The 21532-nt window shown below is 46.3% G+C and overlaps 8 protein-coding genes across 8 annotated transcripts; 3 read left to right on the plus strand and 5 right to left on the minus strand.

Moving 5' to 3' along the window:
• Positions 1–4895: 4895 nt before the first annotated feature.
• Positions 4896–6631, plus strand: N7537_002701 (tRNA-ribosyltransferase family protein; the record flags this gene model as incomplete). Its single annotated transcript, XM_056893759.1, has 8 exons — positions 4896–5045; positions 5127–5377; positions 5445–5528; positions 5587–5907; positions 5964–6021; positions 6072–6149; positions 6200–6387; positions 6439–6631. The coding sequence occupies 8 exons, from the start codon at positions 4896–4898 to the stop codon at positions 6629–6631; spliced, it is 1323 nt and encodes a 440-aa protein (XP_056758754.1).
• A 476-nt stretch (positions 6632–7107) lies between these two features.
• N7537_002702 (thymidylate synthase) lies at positions 7108–8118 on the plus strand (the record flags this gene model as incomplete). Its single annotated transcript, XM_056893760.1, has 1 exon — positions 7108–8118. The coding sequence occupies one exon, from the start codon at positions 7108–7110 to the stop codon at positions 8116–8118; it is 1011 nt and encodes a 336-aa protein (XP_056758755.1).
• Positions 8119–8396: 278 nt separating this feature from the next.
• N7537_002703 (AN1-type zinc finger protein) lies at positions 8397–9362 on the minus strand (the record flags this gene model as incomplete). The annotated part of the gene is made up of 1 exon (XM_056893761.1): positions 8397–9362. One exon carries the CDS (start codon positions 9360–9362, stop codon positions 8397–8399), a length of 966 nt encoding a protein of 321 aa, XP_056758756.1.
• Positions 9363–11906: 2544 nt separating this feature from the next.
• On the plus strand, positions 11907–12942 carry N7537_002704 (uncharacterized protein; the record flags this gene model as incomplete). The annotated part of the gene is made up of 2 exons (XM_056893762.1): positions 11907–12049; positions 12102–12942. 2 exons carry the CDS (start codon positions 11907–11909, stop codon positions 12940–12942), a joined length of 984 nt encoding a protein of 327 aa, XP_056758757.1.
• A 1230-nt stretch (positions 12943–14172) lies between these two features.
• Positions 14173–15114, minus strand: N7537_002705 (uncharacterized protein; the record flags this gene model as incomplete). The annotated part of the gene is made up of 1 exon (XM_056893763.1): positions 14173–15114. The coding sequence occupies one exon, from the start codon at positions 15112–15114 to the stop codon at positions 14173–14175; it is 942 nt and encodes a 313-aa protein (XP_056758758.1).
• A 545-nt stretch (positions 15115–15659) lies between these two features.
• Positions 15660–16418, minus strand: N7537_002706 (uncharacterized protein; the record flags this gene model as incomplete). Its single annotated transcript, XM_056893764.1, has 1 exon — positions 15660–16418. The coding sequence occupies one exon, from the start codon at positions 16416–16418 to the stop codon at positions 15660–15662; it is 759 nt and encodes a 252-aa protein (XP_056758759.1).
• A 751-nt stretch (positions 16419–17169) lies between these two features.
• On the minus strand, positions 17170–18712 carry N7537_002707 (uncharacterized protein; the record flags this gene model as incomplete). Its single annotated transcript, XM_056893765.1, has 2 exons — positions 17170–18152; positions 18232–18712. The coding sequence occupies 2 exons, from the start codon at positions 18710–18712 to the stop codon at positions 17170–17172; spliced, it is 1464 nt and encodes a 487-aa protein (XP_056758760.1).
• Positions 18713–20203: 1491 nt separating this feature from the next.
• N7537_002708 (uncharacterized protein) lies at positions 20204–21325 on the minus strand (the record flags this gene model as incomplete). Its single annotated transcript, XM_056893766.1, has 3 exons — positions 20204–20243; positions 20295–20834; positions 20886–21325. The coding sequence occupies 3 exons, from the start codon at positions 21323–21325 to the stop codon at positions 20204–20206; spliced, it is 1020 nt and encodes a 339-aa protein (XP_056758761.1).
• Positions 21326–21532: the final 207 nt, after the last annotated feature.

The following is a 21532-nucleotide window of genomic DNA, read 5'->3' on the forward strand; positions in this document are numbered from 1 at the left end:
GGCACGGAAGAATCGCTAACGAGGAAAGATAAGTCCATCCCCTCTAAGACGGAAGGGGATAGGGGACTAAATATCTAAGTTAGAGTAGGATTCTCTAACGTAGCGGTAAGAACCTAAGTATCGGCGAGACGATCTAGCTTAGCGAGGTCCTTAGTACTAGGAGGATCCTTAGTATCTAACTACTCTATAACTACCGAGTCATGATTTAACATCTAACCACCACGATCTTTAAGAAACTATTGTTGTTTCTAAAGGCGAAGTATTTTCGATATCGCCTAATTCATTTGTTAAGAGTATTCAAGCCATTGTTTTTAGGCCTACTCTAACTCCAACGCTACTTTCTAGCGATCGCGCTTAAGCGACTCCTATTCACGATCATTATAAAAACGCTTCATATACTTACGACCACAACGAGTACACTCCGCACAATTCTAACTCTTAGAATCCATAATATAGTCAATAAAATTATTAGAATAATACTTATAAGGAGTATCGATAACGGAACCGGCCGCGAGAATAGTATTATATTAACGCAATCTATTCTTCTTACGTACCTCGTTAGAAATAGGTATAATATAGAAGTAATATAAAAAAAAAAAAAAAAAAAAACGGTATCACTTACTAGAGGGGGGAACCGCAGCTTTATAAGTCTCGGGGACGAAACTCCTAGGAAGAGGGGAGGTAATATTACAGACCTATCCGTTACTAATCAGTAGTGACCTATAGGCATACTAATAGGCTATCGAGAGCTAATAGATCGAGATCACGTATAACGTATCTAGTAGAAAAGGGTTTTGCCAGAAGGTAGCTATTACCGGCCCTCGCGGGGCAAATAGCAATTCTACCTTATAACAATATCGATTACCTATAACCGCCTAGAACACGTAACCGTAACTCTAGGACCTACTCCTAGGGAGTATATCCGGGGAGTCACTAGCGACTCTAGCAGTGACTCTAAGGGAGTCACTTAGGGAGTAGGAAACGAAGGATATATAAGGACACTCCCTTATATACTTAGTTTAGTTCTTCGTCTTCAATCATACATTGTTACTTATGTTTACCTTTTGGATTACTATGACTCTTTACTTGATTATAACTTGATAACACTCACGAGCAGACCTATACCCCGGTATAGATCTACTCGGCGCTCTACCTAGCATTAGTTCCTTGATCGCTCAAAAGGACTTAGGCTACTATAAGGCCCTACGTGGCATTAGCTTAGTTGAGACCCGATCATTGACGTTGGACTATTCGAGGAGTATTAAGGCAAGTATACCCTGAACCCATCTAACCTAACTGTGACCAGTTAGCTAGTGCGTAACACCTATTATATACTTCCTCCCAATTACCTATCACCCCGCGTAAGGGCACGCGATTCTTAAAGGAGGGATGATTTATTATGATATAATCAGACGTAAGGCTATTCCTAGATTGGTACCTTAGGCCTATAGGAGGTTTGACCTCTCCGGAGGGGGATCGCCTATGTTTCTATACCCTTCCAAGAAGGGTTCCCCGCGGGAACGAGACCCCGCTCCACGTGTCATATTTTCCTCCCGCTATCAATATAGGGAGACTATATATAAATTGGACCATATGGAGGAAGCCTGACGGCTCTTTAAGAAACAGTCTTTGACTTCTGGGAACCACCTATCTTGTTACCTTCTCCTACCTGATTGATAGGCACCTACCCTGACTTGTAGAGTATCTTTTAACATATTCTATCTGGCTTTAATTGAATACTAATACTAAACTCTATATCGCTATAGGATACGATACGCGCTTTCCTACGGTTAAAATCGAGCGTGAATCCTTTAGGTCCTAGCACGTCCGTGCCGATTAGGAGCTTAGCTTTAAGGTCTTAAACTAGATAGGCTTCGATAATTAGTTTAGCTATTGCTTCTAGACCTATAAAGTACACTTCGAGCTCGATCTATTAATCAGACATATATTAGGATCCGATCCCGCTAACTAAGATTGGTTTTGTTAGTTTTCTGGTAGGGACGCCTAGCTTTTATGCTATAGCCGAGTCGATCAGGGTTATAACATATCCTAAGTCTAGGTAAGCGGTGATATATTAGTCTTGTGATTCTAAAGCTACTATAGTAGTCGCGTATCTCTAGGTACGAAAAGCGTACCCGGGGTCCTAGGCTTTAGTACGGTCTGATTCGTATAGGGGGAGAGTGCTATTAGCGAATAAAGCTAGGGCTATTTCTATGGTTGTTCCTACCGCTAGTAGCTTATAGGTATCTAGGTGTTTATATAGAGTATTGCCTAAGGAGAAACTGATATCGTAGTTTAGATAGGTAACGGAGAATTAGGGAAAGTAAAGCTAGGTAGTTAGCGGTTGATTTGATAGATCTTCGTCGTAATTGCCCTCGCTTTAGTCGAGGTAAGCGTTATTATCTAGCTCGCTATAGTATGCTTCGTAGTCGTCCCCGTCTAGCTTATAGTCGTCCTATTTAAAATTTTCGTAATCTTGATTAGCTTAGTCTTATTCGGTTGGGTCCGAGACGTATATAGTAGGTCTCTTTTAATTCTAGAGTTGCCGTTGATTCTAGCCTTAGTTATTTTGCCTATTAGCTTAGTCGTTCTAGAAGTAGGGCCTATCTACTATTCTTAGCTAGCTTTAGTTGACTCTTACTTAGGGATTTTGCTATATAGTTAGTAGCTGCTATTGCTATTTAGCTTAGTACTAGTTTTAGTAACGGCCTTATTACTAGTTTTGTCGCTACTAGTTCTACTACCTCGGTAGAGTTTACTAGGATTAGTTTAGGGTTTAGCGCTACTATAGTCTATAGCTTAGGCTTAGGTTATTTCGGCTAAGCTGATTGTTATTAGCCGAGAAACGATATAAGGTCTAGAATTAAGTGTTTTATAGATAGTTTGGAGCTAGGGTTTATATCCTTTGGTTCTAGTTCTAGATCCTTAGGTTTCTAGGTAGGGCTTAGTACCTACGGGTTTAGAGGCGATAATCTCGGAGTTAGACTTAGTCTTACTAGTCTAGGTATTTTATATCGAGGTATTCTAGGAATTCGGCTAGTGTAGTCGCTGCTAATAGGTTTATTACGACTATTCTTAAAGTTAGTTCGATATTTTCGCGAGTTTTTAGTAGCTATTTGTATAGGTCTATTCGGCCTACTACTCTAGCGTACCGGATGATTTCTTAAGTATATTCCCTAGGTTCTTTTCTAGCTCGTATGTCTATCTATATATAGGTAGTTGTGTCTATCTTTCGGAGAGCTTCGGCTAGCGGTAGTTTCTAGCGCTTAGCCAATTCTTTATACTAGCCGTTTTTAAGCGGGAGGATTCTTAGAGCCTCCTTCTCTAAGCCGGTTAACTCTACGTCGTACTAGTTTGTTACTTTGTTTTTAAGGGAGTAACTTATATATAAGCGTACGACGTCCTCTGATTTTAGCTATACTATATCCCTTATATAGTCTATCTAGGAGTAGACGTTCGTATAGTAGTTTACGTAGTTTACTAAACGAATAGTAGTTGTGGCTTTGTGGTCTAGGTCGAAATAACCGATCTCGGATACCTTCTATATTATATCTAGGGTTATAAGCTACCCGTTTGGTCCGGGGGGCCCTAGTAGTCCCGGTAGGCCTAGTAGTCCGGGCTATAATCCGTTAGCTATAGGTAGATTAGATATTGTACTAGATATTGCTTAGGGGATAGAGCGTACGACTACCTACTAGATTATTTCGATCATAACTTCCCTTTGCTCTAAAGTAAAACCGCTAGGGGTTAGCGCTAGGCTATTGTTATTCGGTATAGTTAGGTAGCTTAGAGTTTAATTCTCTTACGAGGCTATAACGGGCCTTTCGAATATAAGTTGCCTAATTGGTCGGCTTTATACCCTCTAGTACGCTAGCCTCCGACGGTAAAATCTATAGGTAAGTAGTACGGCCCTTATTAGGGTGGCTAGTCCTAGGCTTATTTTTAGGTCCTAAGCTTTAGGATTACCTCTCGGCGTAGGCTCTAACTCTGCCTACTAAGCTTTAGGATTGCCCTTCGGTATAGGTTCTAACTCTATCTGCGGGGGTTAGTATCCTTCGGATAGAGTATCTAATAGTATAGGTCCGAGCTCGGAAAGGCTTAAGTCCTAGAGTTCGATAGGATCTATAGGCTTAGGGTCGGGTGGCGCCCTGCTTTTCCGCTTAGGTTTACGGGGGGCTTTTTTGCCGAGCGGTTTTGATAGCTCCGAGTTACTAGGTTGTACCGCTAGGGATATAAAGGAAGAGGCTTTAATAAAGTCGGTAGCTGCTTTGTGTAGGCTTGGCCTATGAATTGACTAGTTAGGTGGGTACGGGTCCTTAGCTTTAGGGAGAGCGGGGCTCTCGGTTTGTTAAGTCAGTAAGAACTCGATTCTCGACCGGGTATCTAAGTCGAATTCGCTTGTATAAGGTTGATCAAGCTAAATATAATTATTGAGTTGTCTAGCGAGGCGGATAGCTATGTATAACTGCCGGTCTATTCGCTTGATAGAATTGAGCTAAAGTTGGTTGGCTTTGATGGCTTTGTTGCTGATATGTTTGGCTTGGGCCCACAATATGTAGGCCCTGGAGACCGGCCTCTAAGTTCCGAGGAGGGTTCTCTGAGGTCAATTTTGTTGTAAAAATTTTTTTTCTTAGTTCAGGGGTTCCCGCTGAGGTGGATCTCAAGACATGCTACCAATCTGGTATAAGTTGTATGTATGGTAAGAGATGATGTATTATCCTAGTCTCTAAGCTAGCTAAAAAGGAGGGGCATCACATGACCAAGTCAGGTGACGGTAACAGCGCGTGCCTAGTTGTATAAAAGCAAAACTGAGCCCCAGAGTGCAAACCAGACAAACAGCTTATCAGATAAAAGTGTTCCTGATCGCATCGCAAACACTCAAATCACCCCTCTCCATGCTATGCCACCGTTTGCTAGCTAGGCGCCTCGGTAAAACATTACATTCGACTCCATCCACATCAATCGCAACTATGTCGACCACTACCGCTCCCCCCCACAAGTCGATGCCCTCCGCATTAACCTTCGATCGTCACGCCAAATGCTCGGTACGTCCTTGTGGCATGATATCCATGTAAAACCTACTGTAACAGATATCTGATGCGTGTTATGTGTTATGGCATCAATAGACAACCAAGGCCCGTGCGAGTACCCTCCACCTGCCCCATGGCTCCGTGCCTCTGCCGATCTTCATGCCCGTCGCGACACAGGCATCTCTCAAGGGCTTAACATACGACCAGCTGCGAGAGACGGGATGCATGCTGTGCTTGAATAATACATATCACTTGGGTCTGAAGCCTGGTCAAGCGGTACTAGATGCAGTCGGCGGAGCGCATAAGTTACAAGGCTGGGATCGGAATCTCTTGACCGATAGTGGGGGGTAAGATATACTATTCTCCTGTCGCACATCGATAGTATGTTACTAACCGGGTATACTTGTCACTCAGTTTCCAGATGGTGTCGCTTCTTGAGTTGGCGACGGTCACAGAGGAAGGAGTGCGATTCCTTAGCCCGCACGATGGCACCCCAATGTGGGTGGCTTCGCAATAAACCTTGTAGCTGAGCATCCGAAACGCTGACTTTTACCAGGTTACTGACTCCCGAACACTCCATTTCTCTCCAAAATTCTATCGGATCTGATATTATTATGCAATTAGACGACGTGATTGCAACCACTTCGCCAGATCATGCTCGCATCAAAGAGGCTATGGATCGGTCTGTAAGATGGCTAGATCGGTGCATCGAAGAGCATAAATATCCCGAGCGACAAAACCTCTTTTGTATCATCCAAGGTGGTCTGGATCTCGAATTGCGAAAGCAGTGCTGTGAAGAGATGGTAGCGCGAGATACTCCAGGAATTGCCATTGGAGGTCTATCTGGTGGTGAGGCGAAGGAGGAGTTCTGCAAAGTGTATGTGCTTCTACTTTCACCAATAAAAAAAGACCAAATAAACTGACAGACCAAAGAGTGGATACATGCACTGAAATTCTCCCGGAGCATAAACCCAGATATGTCATGGGCGTGGTATGTCTTACTGAATTGGTTCTTTCGCCTTGGCTAATCACAACAATTAGGGATACCCCGAGGATATTGTTGTAGCAGTGGCTCTCGGTGCAGATATGTTTGATTGTGTTTGGCCGACACGGACAGCGGTAAGACTCAACAAGCCCTCCAGTTCCGTTCTTGCACTGACCCCAGATAGCGCTTCGGCGACGCTATCGTCTCCTCTGGAACACTGAAACTAAGCCATAAATCCTTCGCCGATGACTTCGGTCCAGTTGAGGAGGGTTGTACCTGCACTTGCTGTCGTCCAACTGACCAAGGTGGTCTTGGGCTCACGCGAGCATACATGCACCACATTACAGCCAAAGAGACCGTCGGCGCTCATCTGTAAGTGTGGACTGGCTACAATATCTTGTTTCGGTTCTAATACTTCTACAGTTTGACCATCCACAATGTCCATTATATGTTGACTTTGATGGGCAAAATCCGACAGGCCATTATTGAAGACCAATACCCGGCTTTTCTTCGCAAGTTCTTCTCCGATATCTATGGAGGCGATAAATCGAAGTTCCCCGAGTGGGCGGTAGGTGCTCTGCGGGGAGTTGGAGTGGACTTGTTGGCAGACTCATGACGCCGTGATCACTGTTTGATCAAATGAGAAGTGTCCTGAAGAAAAAAAAATTACGAGAAATTTACTCCATTGTATAGAAAAGCGTGTGCATCTTCTAGCGGCGTTAAGTTGACTGAATAGAGTGCGTCCCATCAAATATTTATTGAAAATAAGGCACGAGTGATCTATTCCTGAACTATTATTGTTGTTGCAACAACCTACATCCAAAGGTTTCATGCAAATATTGTGTACCAAGTAATCCAGCGCATGTTATTATCTATAACAGCGAACTAAAAGTTGATTGGATAATTCCTTGAACAAGTTGGAGCACTATAAAATTACGAGATCGACACGTGACCACGTGTCGCGTCGACGCGATCCACCGATCTCCAAATTCCCCCCTCTCCATCGTCCACTTGACACACTGAGTGGCTCCCTACCGTCCAGTATCAATAGAAAGCCTGATATACCCGTTCCTCACTAGTGCACTCTACACCATGACCCAAGACCAAGTCGCCGCAGCCCCCGCGGCATCCTCGCCGCCACATGACGCCTCGCACGAAGAGCACCAATACCTCAGCTTGATACGCACAATCCTCTCCGAAGGCGAGCACAGACCCGACCGCACTGGTACTGGCACGCAGTCAATTTTTGCACCACCGCAATTACGCTTCTCTCTCTCAAAGCCCAACCCAGAAGGCGGCGAGCCAATCCCCGTCTTGCCCCTGCTCACCACGAAGCGAGTCTTCCTACGCGCCGTACTCGCCGAACTACTTTGGTTCATCTCTGGTTGTACCTCCTCTCTCCCACTCTCCGAAGCTGGGATTAAAATTTGGGACGGAAATGGAAGCCGCGAGTTCCTAGATAAATCCGGCCTCGGCCACCGCGAAGAAGGTGACCTAGGGCCCGTGTATGGATTCCAATGGCGGCACTTTGGCGCCGAGTACGTCGACGCCAAGACGGATTACACCGGCCAGGGTGTCGACCAGCTCAAGGACGTTGTGGACAAGCTCATTTACAACCCCTTCGATCGCCGCATTATCATGAGCGCGTGGAACCCCGCTGATCTGAAAAAGATGGCTCTACCCCCGTGCCATATGTTCGCCCAGTTTTACGTCTCGTTCCCCCCTGGCATGAAGCTTGATGAAAAGACTGGCCGCCCATCAGAGAAGGGTACCCTGTCCTGCGTGCTGTACCAGCGCTCTTGTGATATGGGTCTCGGCGTGCCCTTCAATATCGCGTCCTACGCTCTCCTGACTCATATTCTTGCACATGCTGCGGATCTTCATCCCGGAACTCTCATTCACACTATGGGTGATGCCCATGTCTATCTTGACCACATCGATGCGCTTAATGAGCAGCTTCTTCGCGAACCAACGGAGTTCCCTGAGCTGCGCATTAAGCGTGATGACCGGGGCAGCGCGGTCGTTGATGGCTGGAAGGAGGATGAGTTTGAGGTCATTGGATACAAGCCTCACAAGATCATCAAAATGAAGATGAGCGTTTGATTTATATAGATTTCCGGTTTCTGATTTGCGGGTACTGTCCGACTTACGATGTTTTGTATGATACCAATTAACTATTCTGTGGTGTATGACACAGGCCTTATATTTTGAGACAAAAAATAGCAATGCATTCAAACTCCGAGTGTACATGTACAGAAAATCAACCCACGCATTGAAGCAAAACATGCTTCCAGGTGTATCAGGCTGTGTATATGCTTCGAAAAGCAAAAAGTGACAAAAAAAAAAAAAAAAAAGCTTTAAACAGAGAGCAAATAAATGCATCATGCGCTCCCAAGAACAGCCCCAGCGCCGCGTAGCAACACAATCGTGTCACCTTGCTTTACCTTCCCAGCACCAATAGCCTCCGAGAACTCGAGGAACTCTCCAGACTCAACATGAAAGACCCGCAACTTCGAATCTTCCCCATCAACCCGATTATTCAAATTCTGAACCCGCAACTTCTTCGCCGCATCGTCAAGTACACGCCCAACCTTCCACCTCGAATCAAAAAAGAAATCCCCAGCCGGCGGCTCCGCAGCCTGCGTCTCCGCCGTACCAACAGTATGTAAATATAGCCTCTTATCCGCAGGAACCGAAGCATCCCCCTTAGCCGATCGCTTAAGGCCATTAACAGCAACCGCACGCGCAGCCGGACTATTTGGCTTGGGCTTCAACTTGGGTAGAGCCGGTAGTAGGGTCCCATTGGCAGCGGCGTTCTGCTTATCACGGCCCCAGGTGCGCACGCGCGCGAACATAGATTTGATTGTATCATTTGGCGAGGCGGCGTTGCGCTGGCGCGCGCCCAGCGGGGTAATCTTGGCGCATTCGTGTTCCTCGCGGAGGCGGTGTTTCAGGCAATATTGGTGGTTGCACTGGGGGCAGCGCACGGCGGGGTCTTTGAGGGTATTTATGAGGGTTTTGCACTGTGTGTGGGCGCATTGGTCGGTATTGTAGATGGACGGCTTTTCGGGGACGGTGCGGTTTTCCTGGTTGGTGTTGTTTGTTCCGTTGCGGCGGCGGGCCCATTCGCCTTCGCGGGGACACTGGTGCGCGGTTTCGGTTCGGTGGTCTAGGCAGTATGTGCTGCGGCAGGATTCACAGCGGAAGGGGAGGAAATCTAGTTGTCCGCAGTACTCGTATTGGCAGTGTCGACCTAGAGATTCTAGGTCTGTGTCGGCCATTTGTGTGAAGGTTTCGTTTGGGTCGCGGGAGGGGCTGCGCCCTTTGGACACGGTTATAGGGGGCATAATTATGCTTGGTCTTTGAACTTGAGGGTATGGCACAGGAAAAGGAGAATGCGTGAAATAAATTAGAGATTCGAGTATGCGATCTGATAGAACGCGCTGGCAACAATCGCCATGTGACTAATGTGGAGAAGGTTCTGGGCTTATCTAAATGCGGAATTAGCGTTCGGAGTTAGTCCATCTACGGAATGAGCCCTGGACGCATCCATGGTTCTGCAACGGAAACTGCAATAAAGTAGATACATGTGCCTTAACTATTGTCCACGGTGACAAGAGACATCATGGATATATCAAAGCTGACGAACTACGGGAGACATTTCAAGGATACAAGTAGAACCTAGTGAGATATCAACACCAACTAAGTGCCATCGGATACACCCAGTCTTCCCAAGCCCTATTTCTTTGCGGAACCTTCTCAACGGGACACCACCTTTCCTAATCAACGATATACCTGTCAAAGGCATATCAGTCAGTAAAACTATAGAAACTAGGCTATACCACAATACCATTTCTTTTGCTGATGATCCTAAACAATATTCTCAAGTCCTTAGTCTGTGTGGTATAACCCACCGGAGATACATTCCCTAGGAGAGTATTTCGAACGAGTAATCACATCTAACCTTTCCTATCCATTGTTGATCAGGTTATTTCTGACAGTCCAAAGCCATAAACAGTTTCTCGAACTGCTCATGATATCCCAAAAGGCTGGATTAACCCAACTTCATATGCTATACGAAGGTGAGAATTAAGGTATAGGAAATAGGGTCAGCGTCACGTAGTGATAACAGAATTTACCGCAGACTTCTGGGAGAGAATTTACTTGGACACCACAGAAAAGCATCATTTTCTGGTTCGAGTTGAGCGTCAAAAGATTCATTCCAGATCTAAACCGAGGTCACTCGAGAGTCTAACCTAGAGCGATGTTGAGTTAATCTTAAGGCATTCAATTTCGATACCTAGACAAGCAACACCGAATGAGTTTAGTTTATTTTTGTTAGGTAAATAAATATGAGTGATTTCCTAGCTGTCCCTCTATTTTCAATCGCTTCTTTACTTATAGTGGAATGTCGGCCTTATGCCCATGAGTAAGCAAAACAAGTATCTCAAAATGATCTAAAAACGACGCCAACCAAATGTCTTAGTAAGAGACGCACTACTTCTCAACTCGAGTTAGGTATACAACGTATGTTGTACATTGTAGAAACGGGCTGGCTATGAGTCAGAAACCCAGTGATACATCACCCTAAACCCCGCGGTGTCGGTACTCCTAAAGTGGAACTGTTGAGGAATTCCTATTGGATCCACTTGCTGGTGTATTGGTGCCCGGTGGTGACCACACAGAAATGCCACACGAAATCGATCTTTAATGCTCAAATCTTGACTTGTATCCCGACAATATTTGGTGTGCCACTCTATGCGTGGGTATACTCTGGGCAACATGGAATGTGACGCTTATAGTCAATCATAATACCATGAAGTGAAAGGGCCAGTGGAAAGGTATGGCCGTACATATTCCTCGGGGTGCTTATCTGTCGGTGTCCGGCTATTGGAGAAACACAGACGAAGCTTTTGTCGGGGTATTGTTAAGCCTTCATGTAGTCGGTATCTCCAGGGCTGCTTTTCATACATTTTGAGTCGCCATTTGACCTTTTTAAGTACAGAACAGTACATAGAAATGGAGACATTCCCACTTGCTATCATAACCAATCAGCCTTCTTTCTTCTATCTCCCCCATAGTCATGTACATTACTCGTATTAGTGAAGCTGTACTAGTGAGGGGCAGGCCGGGATGCAGATCGGAAACCATAGTTAGTGAACTGTCTTTTACTGCCTGATTTTTGAAGGCGAATCGTAACCCCACTCTGCAGAAGTCGGTGAAAAAAAGGGAAAAAAAACCTCATCGAATAACATAGAATAAGGAAATAATGTTGAGATCGGGGGAATGCGGGGAGTAACCATACATCAGTCCGTTTGAGGCAAGCATACGCGTTGTCCTGGACATCCTATTCCCCAGGAGTACAACTCAAACTTCTAGAATCTCGTCCCTGAGTTAATCAGGGCGATCACGGCGCGGCGACCGCACCAATCACCGGCCCGTATCAAGCACCGGCCGCCGGCCCGGTTGGGACTGTGATTGGTTCGCTTGGCCGACGCGTTGTCTTTTTGAGCCGGCGATCTATAAATGTCGATGGTGCTTGATTTCTCGATAAGATGTTGGCATTACATTATAGAAAGAGGTGCTGGGTATATATCTACGGAGGGGGTTTCTTCTTCCATTCACTCTCTTCTTCTCCCTCCTTTCATTTTCAGTGCACCCTAAGTCGCGCAGCCCTAACCCGTTCCGTTGATCAACATTTGATCCACAGTAAGTTGTCTCATGGAATGCCCCGTGTTGGATTTATTTGATCTAACAGTGCCAGTCCGGTTAGATTTCAGCTTTATCAAACCTTTCCCGGGGGTGTCTCTACATCACGAATTCAACAGACTGCCAGACGGTCACGAACAGATTATGATAGCATTGCCTGCTTAAACCATACATTATAAGCCATGACACAGCAAATCCAAGAGCAGGCCATGCCATTCGGTATTCAGCACACCAAAAGCCGGATGGCGGAACTATTGGCGGCCGATGTAGTCGTTGCTGCAGGTTCAGCAACATTGATAACGCCGGCGGTGATGATCTTTGACAGGTAAGCCAAGTCAGATTCCATCTTATCAACATATACTGACAGTATCGCCTAGACTCGTCGTTGAGAAATCATTCTATAACCAACCTCTCTTCCCGGCATTCCGCAGACACTTGTGGTTCTCACTCACACAACCTGCAACTTTCTTAACATCACGACCCAGTCTCCTTGTCTGGTCCCTTTACACCGCAACCTTCGCCACAGCCAATGCCTCGGAGACCATCCTGAGCAAATGGTACCCGAAGATTGACCATGCTATCGCTGGCATGACGACCTTCGCTTCAACATTCATAGTCAACTCCTCCGTGGGCATTTGGAAGGACGTGAAATTCGCCCAATTATTCGGCCACAGCAACACCTCCGTGCCAGCCACAAACAACACAACCCCAACAAGCCCAACTCCAACTTCCACCTCTGCCTCTGCCTCTGCTTCTACCTCTACCTCTACCTCTACCTCTACCTCCAACACAACCTCGCCTCCTAAAACGGCCCGCTCAATTGGCCGCACTCGAATCCCAGTAGCAACATACTCCGCCTTCCTCGTCCGGGATGCTCTCACAATCTTTGGCTCCTTCAGTCTCCCCGCCATGGTCTCAGCATCAATTCCGGACTCCATCGCCTCCCAAGAATACCTTAAGATCCTGATTGCACAGCTCGCTATCCCAGCCTCTATCCAACTCATCAGCACGCCAATCCACCTACTCGGCCTGGATCTATATAACCGGCCACAGGTGATGCCGACCAAAGACCGGATTAGCCGTGTCAGTCGCGACTGGATTGGCGCGTCACTGCTGCGCATGTGTCGTATTATCCCCGCTTTTGGAATTGGCGGGTTCGTCAATACAGAAGGCCGGCTTTACTTGCATGATCAAGTTGGTGGTCGGAAGGGATCTTGAGGTTTCTTTGGACTTATAAATTATAAATATACAGATACAGCTATAGATACAGATACATAGACAAATATACCCTTTCTTTTTTTTCTTTTCACTTCAAATGTTCAACATCTTGTGTGTGCCAATTATCCGCTATCTCCCCCACTCCCGACATCACCGGCCCGGTTGTAGGCGCTTCACCTCGGATCGGCAAAGGACACAAACGTGGATTTTGGACTTTTTCGTTCGACTTTTTTTTTTCTTCGGGATTTTTTCGGTTGGAATATGAAAATGACGTTATCGGGGCTGAGTTGGTTAATTTCGGACTGGAGATATTGTACATCGCCCGCCTAGAAGAAAGCGATTTCGGTTGGAACTATACAGCCGATTTAACTTCATGACGTAAAATGGTGTGTGTTGAAAAAGTGTGGAAATCAGGTTGAAAGGACCTTGGAGAAACATTTCTAGTTACTTGTCCCTGGGCGACTCGGCCTTGGGATTACAACTATCGCCTTTCTTAACACATAGTCGTCTGTGTTCGCTTAACAAAAAAGGCCTAATCTATTGGCTAAAAATAACACATATTCCAAGGTCATTCGCTCATTTCCAGTGCTTTCCTATCTTACAGTATACTCTGTAGTGACAAATTCCTAGGCCAACCTATTATGAATTTATGCAGTGCACAAGCGGCCTGGGCCCTACAGAAAGACGAACGGTCTTGTATTGGGAAAATGTATCTCCCCAAACTTTCATACTCAACGGTGATTTTTCCAAGTTGTAGAAATTTATTTTTACCAGAAGGCTGGACATGCTCCAAAGCAGCTTCAGAGCGATGAGATCATGGCATTCCGATATGTCTATCTTTGCCGGATGAAGACAAATACTAGATTCTCCCGGGCTTGCGCGGGGGAGGCATTCCAGCATACTCGAAAATACACTCGCTTTCCATGCAGCCAATTTGTTCGCTCTTGGTCATTCGGAGGAATGACCCAATGTAGGCGGGATAACATGGGGTATTCCATGGCTGGTTACCGATTTAGCTAAGCCTCAGCCTCAGCGGGGAGGTCAAAGCTTGAGCGACAGGCGCGAAGCGAATGCTGCCCGTTGCGTCGTTGTTGGGGACGGTTGAGTGGGAGCACTTCGGGTGATGATTGCCTCACGCACAGCAAGGTGATATCACAATACTGTGGGATGGACCAAGTTGGTCATTTGGCTTGGTATAAGACTTTGAGAGAGGTAGAAATACATCCAAACTCATCGAACGTCGCTGTCGATAGCCTCGGTTCCAGAGGTGCGGCCTTTGGATCCCGAGCTGGTAGCCAAAGAGTCTGCATGGCTGAAATCGTGCAAGGCACGGCTCGGGTCAACGAAAGACGGGTACTGCCCGCCGGCGGTAGTGAAAGACGAGGGTCTCCACATGTGCTGGTGGGCGATATTGACCAGCTTGCCGAGGACTGCAATCTCCAGTTTCAGTTTGATGCTGTACAGCGTGGCCTTGAGGGTCGTTTGGTAGATATAGTAGTCCCTAAACTCGATAATCATCAACGCGATATCCATGAGGATACAAGCCACGTTGACAGCGAGTAGCTGCAAGATAGTCTTGCGACTAACATGGTCCTGATTCAAGCGCAGCATGCGATTCGTCTCCCACATGTACAACCCAGAGATGATAACCTCCTGCACACAGAAGCCCGTCAGCTGTAGCTTCTCCATGACATCGTACCCCGCAACCGCGGCAGGAGAATGGGAGAAGTTGGCCGCGTATGTGAGCACGGTTGTGGGTATATGCAGCAGAAAAATGTTCGAGATGATCATAGTTCTCACCATGCGCAGTACGCGCAAGTTCTGGATCACCAGGTGGAGGCGCGAGTACAGCACGAACGACTGACCGGTTACCATGGTCCACCAGCCGATTGTTAACAGCGTGACTGGCACCCAAGTTGCAGTCGTCAGGCCAAAGAATTTGATCAAGTAGCCGACCGAATACGGCAGGATTCCAACGCTGGCTATCAGCATACTCCAGAAATAGGGGCCTTCATAGCGTTTGAAGGTTAGGAAGACGAGCACGACTAGCTCGATCACGTTGTACCATGCGACTCCGACAAAGGTTGCGATAGTGATACGGACACCAATACTGTTGCCCGTGTAGCTGCCGGTGATCCAGTTCCCTGGGCTGGAATTACTGAGTGAGGACATGACCACATTGGGAAGATCTGATATGTTGGGAAGAAGAGACCACACGGACCGTGACGTGTTTTATTTTATTTTTTTTAGTGGCGCGGGGTTTTCCCCTAATTTATTGGAGGCTGGTTTCCGTGCCCCCGTTCTGGCCCCCCAAGGGGTGCCAAGTGGGCCAAGTGTAATAGTTGGCTGAATTTATTATAAAGATCAACAATTCGTCAAGGTATTATAATCTGACCCACTTGCCGTGTTTCTTTTGATGCGAGGGGTCACAATAATATTATATACGAGATATTGTATTTTCCTTGGGGATTTCTCAGTCTATTTTTATAGAAGGCTGAGACTATATTATAGATTTGCAGTTTTATACGTTGCATTTATAGATGCCATCCCAGGTTCAGATTTGGAGGTGCTGATCACGTGTAGAACAGCCTTGTTGGAATGCTTGGTGCTTATTATACGCCCAGGTGCTTATTCAATGCTTGTTATACGCAGGAATTGGACGTTCCCGGGCTTACTGATTAAATACCAATGAAAGTACCCAACCGATATCAACCCCCTTATATATCCCATCTGTACACGCCATGATTCAGAGCGTCTGCGTTCAAGTTATCATTCATGGCGCCTTCTTGAACGCAGCCTCCAGTCCAGAACCACTCGTCAAAATCGAAGTTCAAGTCCAGAGCCTCTGCAACATTGCCCACTTGCTGCTCTGCCAACTCTTCCTTCGGACCCTCAACGGGTGCCATGGGACTCGCTGCCGTTGTTTCTGACATCCAGAGTCCCGTCGCCGCATCAACCATACCAGATCCAACTGTGGTGGGATACTGAACTTCCCTCTCTGTCTTGCCTTCGCTTACCTCCCTCTCAAACTCTCTCATGTACGCTCCTAGCGTAAGCCCCATCGTCCTTTTGAACACACGGCAAAGATAACTCGGCGTTACACCGACCTCTTGTGCTAACTCTTTCAAGCCTCGCTTCACTGTCAGATCATGATCCTCCCGCTTAGTCCGCAAAAGCGCTAGAACCCTTGTGACAACCTCCTCCCTCTCTCCAACGAAGCTCGCATTATCCGGTTGACATCTCTTGCAGGGCCGGTGGCCATCGCGTCGCGCTTGGTCTTCTGTGTCGTAAAAGACAACATTGGCTCTTCGAGCAAGGCGTGCAGGACAGGTCGGGCGGCAGTAGATCTTGGTAGATTTGACGCCGTAGAGAAAGGAAGAGTGGGAGGAAGGAGTGCGGTGTGTGAGGGCGCGCCAACGAGCGTGGGAAGTTTGGAACTGATCGGAACCGATCGATGTCGAAGGTTGTGCTTGCATGGTGAGAGGACTAATTATATATACTGGAATATAGGGACGTAGGATGACGTTAGTAGGTTTTCTCCGGAATACTTAGGTTAACTCTGCGGGACGGGGAAGCTCCCACGAGAATGCGGAGGTGGCGCACCTCATTCTAAGGTTTGCTGTGGAGACTCACCGCCCTATTATAGACTCTCGACCCAGCGCTATACCTACGCTGGCTTTGCTGCTCCGGCCAACCAGTGCCCTATATGATCATTGACAGCAAATCATTTCGCACCTCCGCCTGGTGATCCAGAGCTTGCGCGTACTGGGCATGGTGAGAACAGCCTAGGATAGCTATGATACTTCCAAGAAGGCTTAGTGTGGCAGGGGAATAGGTGCCTGTTGTAGGGATTAGGGATCCCAGCCCAAGGCCAGCGTAGGGTAGACCAGATGATAAGCCATGTATGCTCGACGGTCAGAAATCTCAAATGGATAGCAGGTAGTTTTGGTTTGCCGATATGCCTCTGAAGCAGTTTTTGACGTGATTTTATCCATCTTATACTATCCAGGAGAAGCAAAGGTGCTGTACTAATTTCACTCATATTCATATATAAAAAGGTTACTGGGGAATATTGACCAGATAGGGTCCATCAGGTTGATCAAGTGAAACAGTCTCGGTAACGTGTTGCATTGAAACATTATCAGTCCTGGTATATGAGAGTCAAGGCTGATCTAATACATGGTTGCGAGCCTTTTGTGGTCTTTGAACCCTCGAAAACCTGGTATTTTACCACTTTATCCTCCAATATCTCCCCTTCACTTTAATCCTGACCCATAGAAAGGATGAAAAAGCGCCCACATAGCTAAGTCCAGCAAAAAGAGCAACTCCCCAGTACTTTTCTTTCCCTGTGCCCCCCACCACATCTAAAAGACCACCGGAAATGGGGACACTTGCCAGTACCCCAAAGGATACTACGGTAAAACAGCTCGCGTAATATCGTCCATATTCTTGAGTTTCGCAAAGCTGGCCCAGGCATATTGGTGTCAAGCTAACGTTTGAACCGCTGCAGAACCCAAATAGTAGGATAAAGACTACCAATAGTGCGTAGGAATCGAGGTCTGGTGCAAGGATATCTGGTAACCAAAAACCTAGCACTGATACTGTGCAGAAAAACAACGAGACAATCATGGTATTGTATCTGCCAAATCGATCCGCCATGTCGCCCGCCACGTATCGGCCAACGCACGAAGCAGCATTGAGAATCGCGAGAAGCTGGTATGCAAACGCCGACGATCCCATCAGGGCCTCCTCGTCAGACAGATGCTGTCGATCGATATAGTAACGTGGTATGTAAGTAATCGGGATGAAGTATGCCAAATCCGTCAAAAGGACTCCGGAGGTTGTGAGTGCCATGGCTCCTGTTCCATCCAGGAAAATTTTATAATCTGGCAATGTATCCTGCCAAGTTGTTTCAGCTCCTTTTCGGGGAGGGATTCTGCCTCGGCAAAATGCTACGCTGATAGCGCAGAGTACAAGAAGCACAAATCCGAGTATTCGGATCGACCATCCCCAACCAACTTGAGGGAGGAGTGATTGTATCATCAGGGGAAAGAGAACACCGCCAAAACCGCCTCCTATGAATGCTATACCACTGGCAAGGCCGCGACGCTCCATGAACCAATGAGCGACGGAGCCCATTGATGGGGTCAGGAGAAGGGATGAGCCGACGCCGGTCATAATGGAGAATGATAAGAAGATCTGATAATATTCTAGTAATGGAACGTGCATATCAGTAGAGTGTACGAGCATGGACGATTGCATGTGGTGTTAAATGAGAACCAATCTTACCTGTAGAGACACTCAGTGTAAAAATCCCAATCATCGTGCAAATAGACCCGGCAACCATCAGTGCACGCGGGCCCATGGCATCAAAAGTCGGTCCGATTTGTACTCCGCAGACCCAGTTCACGAAGGCATAGACTGAGAATATCCAGCCAATAGTAGACGAAGAAGCCTCCGGTAATATCACTTTGGATATAACGACCTCGAACACACCAGATGTGTTGTAGATACCCAGTGATGAGGTCAAGCCACACCACGCACCCAATACCACCAACCAGGCATCGCGACCACCCTCGGGATAAGTGATCTCGATGTTAAGAGGCTCTAGGTCGCCTGTTGCAGGGAGATGCGGCGATGGTTTTTCAACATCAGAAGGAGAAGAGTACTGGTTGCCAGTGAACGTCTCTTTTTTATATGGGGCGTCCGAAGCATCCATCGTTGATGAACTGTGCTCGGACCTGGGCGCTATCGTCTCTGGGTGCTTCATTTTTCAAGTTTTGGAATCATCTGTAAATATGAAAGGCAGAAGGCGACTGTTCGATACTAGTAAATTGCGACCTTTGCAAGGTTTTATAGGTGATTTTCTTTTCTATGTCTTCCCTGGGAATAGTGACAGAGGACATGAACAAGAATTTGATTAAAGAGGGCGTAAAGAAACAAGTAAAGCATAATATACCTTTCTAGTATGTCCTCGATGTGTCCAATCAGTGATAGGAGATAAAACTGAACGCATAGTGACCAATCAGAGCGAAAGATTGGAAGTGTACTCAAAATGGCCAATAATTAGTCCGCTCAGGCTAGGTACAGCGCCCAATGCGAAGGGGCAGAGCGGTCAAAGGTCAAATGCCTGATTTTGTAGGCTTGGTGCTTGAATATGCCTGAATTATGCCTTGTTTTACATAGACTAGCAGAAATCAAAATAGTTACCTAAATTATAACAGATCACCCGTAGGCCTAGTAGTTCATAAGAATGAAGCTATTCCTAACACGTAAATCACTATATGCGCCTATTTCCAGGCGTTGGAGCTATTTCGACCGACCAAATCTCTCGAGATTAACATAAGGAGGCATTTTACGCGGTTTGGGACTTTTTCGATGTTGGGGATTCGAAGAAACTGATGATTTGTGGGGTAGGAATAGCTTTAATTTTGAGTAATATAGAGATTTCAAAGTCTCTTATACGTGTGCTTTTTTTTGCCGCCTTTATATATACCTAAAAAGACATCTAAAAAGATATTTCAAAAGATATATAAAAAGAACATCTAAAAAGACTAGCCAAAAGCATGTCTAAACATATCACCTAAAAAGACACGACAAGGCCGTATAACCAATTAACTATTCTTGTATATGGTAGGAATAGCTTCAATTTACAGTATATGGTATAGAGCGGTGTCGAAAGTAGTCTATAATTCAGGCATATCAAGGCATCATTCCTACAAAATCAGGCATTTGAACTTTGGCCGCTCTGCCCCTTCGCAACCCAATCTCTCTAAAAAGAGCGAAATCGATTTAGTTCTAAACGCGATCTTATGCAATATCCACTCCATTTCATAGTAGACACACAGCGAATTGAAGCATCTGGGGCTCTTAGACACTCGTCAATCACTCTTTGTGCTTCCTTGACCAATTAATTAACCACATGGTAACTACCTAGGTAATTCGTTGGGTTCTCTTTCAAATCGCGCCAATGTGTTCTCAAATTGACCAATCAACAATGAGTGACCCAAAATATGAGCTCATAGAAAACCAAGTGCGCTGTAACCAATAATCGGTAATATCAGTAAGCCACGCGAGAGTGCCCAGGTGGGTATGTATATATATCAGGTACAATTTGAATAAAAATCTACTCGGTATAAATAAATCTTTCAATGGTATAGCATGTGTTCGTAGATAAATGTATGCTACACTAAACAAAAACACAAAAACACAAAAATACCCCATCGTAGATCAATATAAATCAGAAGAGGTTCTGCTAGACCTAGAGTGGCGGAGTATCACCAAGCACGCTGTCCATCATCCTGAAAATAATATTAGCAACATGTCCACGTGGACTACAAGGACAAACTCACATAGCGGGATACCGCGATCCAGGGACCTCTGTCCGCGAGATCAACGCCCGAATATCTTGCAACTCCGTATCTGTCAAATTGAGAAAGACGGACTGGGTATTCTCATCAAGATTCTTGATAGATTTTGTTCCAGGAATAGGGATGATGTCAGAGCCCTGAGCAAGAAGCCACGCGATAGCAACCTGGGCAGGAGCACTGCCATGGTTATTGGCAATATCTTTCAGGCCCTGAACTAGTTCAAGGATCTTTGGGAAGTTTTCCTGTGTGTACTTGGGGAATTTGCGGCGGAAATCATTTTCGGGAATATCGGAGAACGATTGAATTTGTCCAGTCAAGAGACCTCGGCCAACCGGGCTGTATGCAATGACAGCGATACCAAGTTCACGGCAGGTAGCCAAAAGATCGGTGGTGGACGATTCAATGTCCAAGGCGAACGCACTGTATTCTACCTGGTACGCGGCAATGGGGTGAACGGCATGGGCACGACGCAAAGTTGCAGCTGAACATTCAGACAATCCAAGATGCTTGATTTTGCCTTGGCTGATAGTTCGTCAGGTTTAGAGCCTCTTAAACCGAAGGGGTATGACTTACTCCTTCAACTCAACCATAGCCTCGATAGTCTTCTCAATGGGTGTCACGCCATCTACCCGATGACAGTAGTAAAGATCAACGGTCTCAACCCCGAGTTTCTTCAGACTGTTCTCACAAGCAGCCTTGACATACTCGGGGTCAGAGCGGACTGTTTGGATACCTGTGGCGGCGTCGTATTGGATGGCAAACTTGGTAGCCAGGAAGATGTCATCGCGGTTTCCTGACCTCTTCACCCACTCTCCTACTGTTTCCTCACTGTCAAGGTACAGGTCGGCTGTATCCCAGAACCGCGCACCGATCGAATGGGCATGCTCGAGGAAAGCTACCTTATCTTCGAGGGAACCGGCAAATTCATAGATACCGCCAAGGCTCATGAGTCCAAGACCAATTGCGGGGACTTGAGGGCCGTTGCGGCCAAGGGATCGAGTTGGAAGAGACATGGCTGGAATAATATCAAAAGAGAACCCAGATGAGAAGATGTGAACAATATAATTAGGATATTGTAGCGAAAAAGATAATGCCCCCTATACCAGGAACCAGCAGGGCTATTTATATTCGTACACGGAACACGAAAAGTCTTTTCAATCCTAACTTCCCAACGATCATTGAGTCTATCCATAGGCCGAGTCCATAGAAAGGACGTCATT

This window comes from Penicillium hordei, assembly GCF_028827395.1.
Source record: "Penicillium hordei strain IBT 12815 chromosome Unknown utg000001l_segment0_segment0, whole genome shotgun sequence".
NCBI classification, from domain to species: domain Eukaryota; kingdom Fungi; phylum Ascomycota; class Eurotiomycetes; order Eurotiales; family Aspergillaceae; genus Penicillium; species Penicillium hordei.